The sequence below is a fragment of the Seriola lalandi genome, unplaced genomic scaffold (assembly GCF_002814215.2).
Source record: "Seriola lalandi dorsalis isolate HSWRI2012SDOR001 ecotype SW California unplaced genomic scaffold, Sedor1 jcf7180002007817, whole genome shotgun sequence".
NCBI lineage: Eukaryota > Metazoa > Chordata > Actinopteri > Carangiformes > Carangidae > Seriola > Seriola lalandi.
Genome location: NW_019478470.1, coordinates 1 through 1,062, shown reverse-complemented (window position 1 = coordinate 1,062; position 1,062 = coordinate 1). Strand labels below are relative to the sequence as shown.

The 1,062-nt window shown below is 47.2% G+C and overlaps 1 protein-coding gene across 1 annotated transcript; it reads left to right on the top strand.

Moving 5' to 3' along the window:
- Positions 1-310: 310 nt before the first annotated feature.
- On the top strand, positions 311-980 carry LOC111672122 (transient receptor potential cation channel subfamily V member 2-like; the record flags this gene model as incomplete). Its single annotated transcript, XM_023429431.2, has 2 exons — positions 311-677; positions 823-980. Coding segments are annotated over exons 1-2 (343 nt in total), but the record flags the coding sequence as incomplete, so codon positions are not given.
- Between the last annotated feature and the right edge of the window lie 82 nt (positions 981-1,062).

Here is a 1,062-nt window from a genome sequence, read left to right as displayed (position 1 = left end):
GGAACAGAGCCAGAACAGTTCCCTGTGGAGCCCCAGTGCTGCTCATCACTGTCCCTGAGACACAGTTACCCAGTCTGATGTACTGTGGTTGTCCTGTCAGGTAATCTACAATCCAGGATGTGAAGCAGGGATCCACCCCCACCCCTATGTATACTAAAAACAACAATAACAACTGTAATATAAAGTAAAAACAAGAAAATATGAATAAGTGAGTAAGTGTGTGTGTGTGTGTGTGTGTGTGTGTTTTATTTGATAATTGGTTCATACACCTGTGTTGACTCCAGTAATAATACATGTCACATGATACATTGACATCAAACACATGCAGATAATCAGATACAGAAGATGTGACGGAGTGTGGTGGTGAGAGTTCGTTGAACTGATTCACCACATACTGTTACAGGTACTGTACGTACCTGTAGCTGATGAATTATCTGATCCACGAACACTTGTGCCATATTTCCATGCAGAGCACTGCAGACAGAGGTGAAGATGAACAAGACAGAAATGTTCGGGTTCTCCCTGGAGACGGACGACAGGACGGAGGAGGAGAAAACGAGGCAAAGAGCAGCAAAGAAGGATTGCCAGGAGGCCCCCAAGGCTCCCATGGACACCGATTACCAGGAGGAAATGGAGGCGACAAAGCCTCAAATCAGATTCAATCTCAACTTCGACAAGTGAGCCTCTCCATGCAATGATAATAATGGTTGCTACATCACAGGTGCTGTCTATGATCAAGCCCCACAGTGTTACTGAATGTGGAGCGTGAAGCTGCTTGACCTGTCGGCTGAATTATCTGTAACCCAGTTATTTTGTTTGTAGAGAGATTCGCGGTGAAGCGCGGGACAACAGCAAGAGAGACAGCAATACGTTCGACATCGTCAGGCTGTTTGAGGCCGCGGCCAGCCGGGACATCAGACAGCTGGACGGCCTGCACCAGTACCTGCACAAAAGCATGAAGAAACTCTCCGACTCCTTATGTGAGTGTGACAAGACCCACAATGCAGCATCTGCACCAAACAGTGAGCTGTTGACCTGTGTGTTAACCCCCTGAGTGTTTGC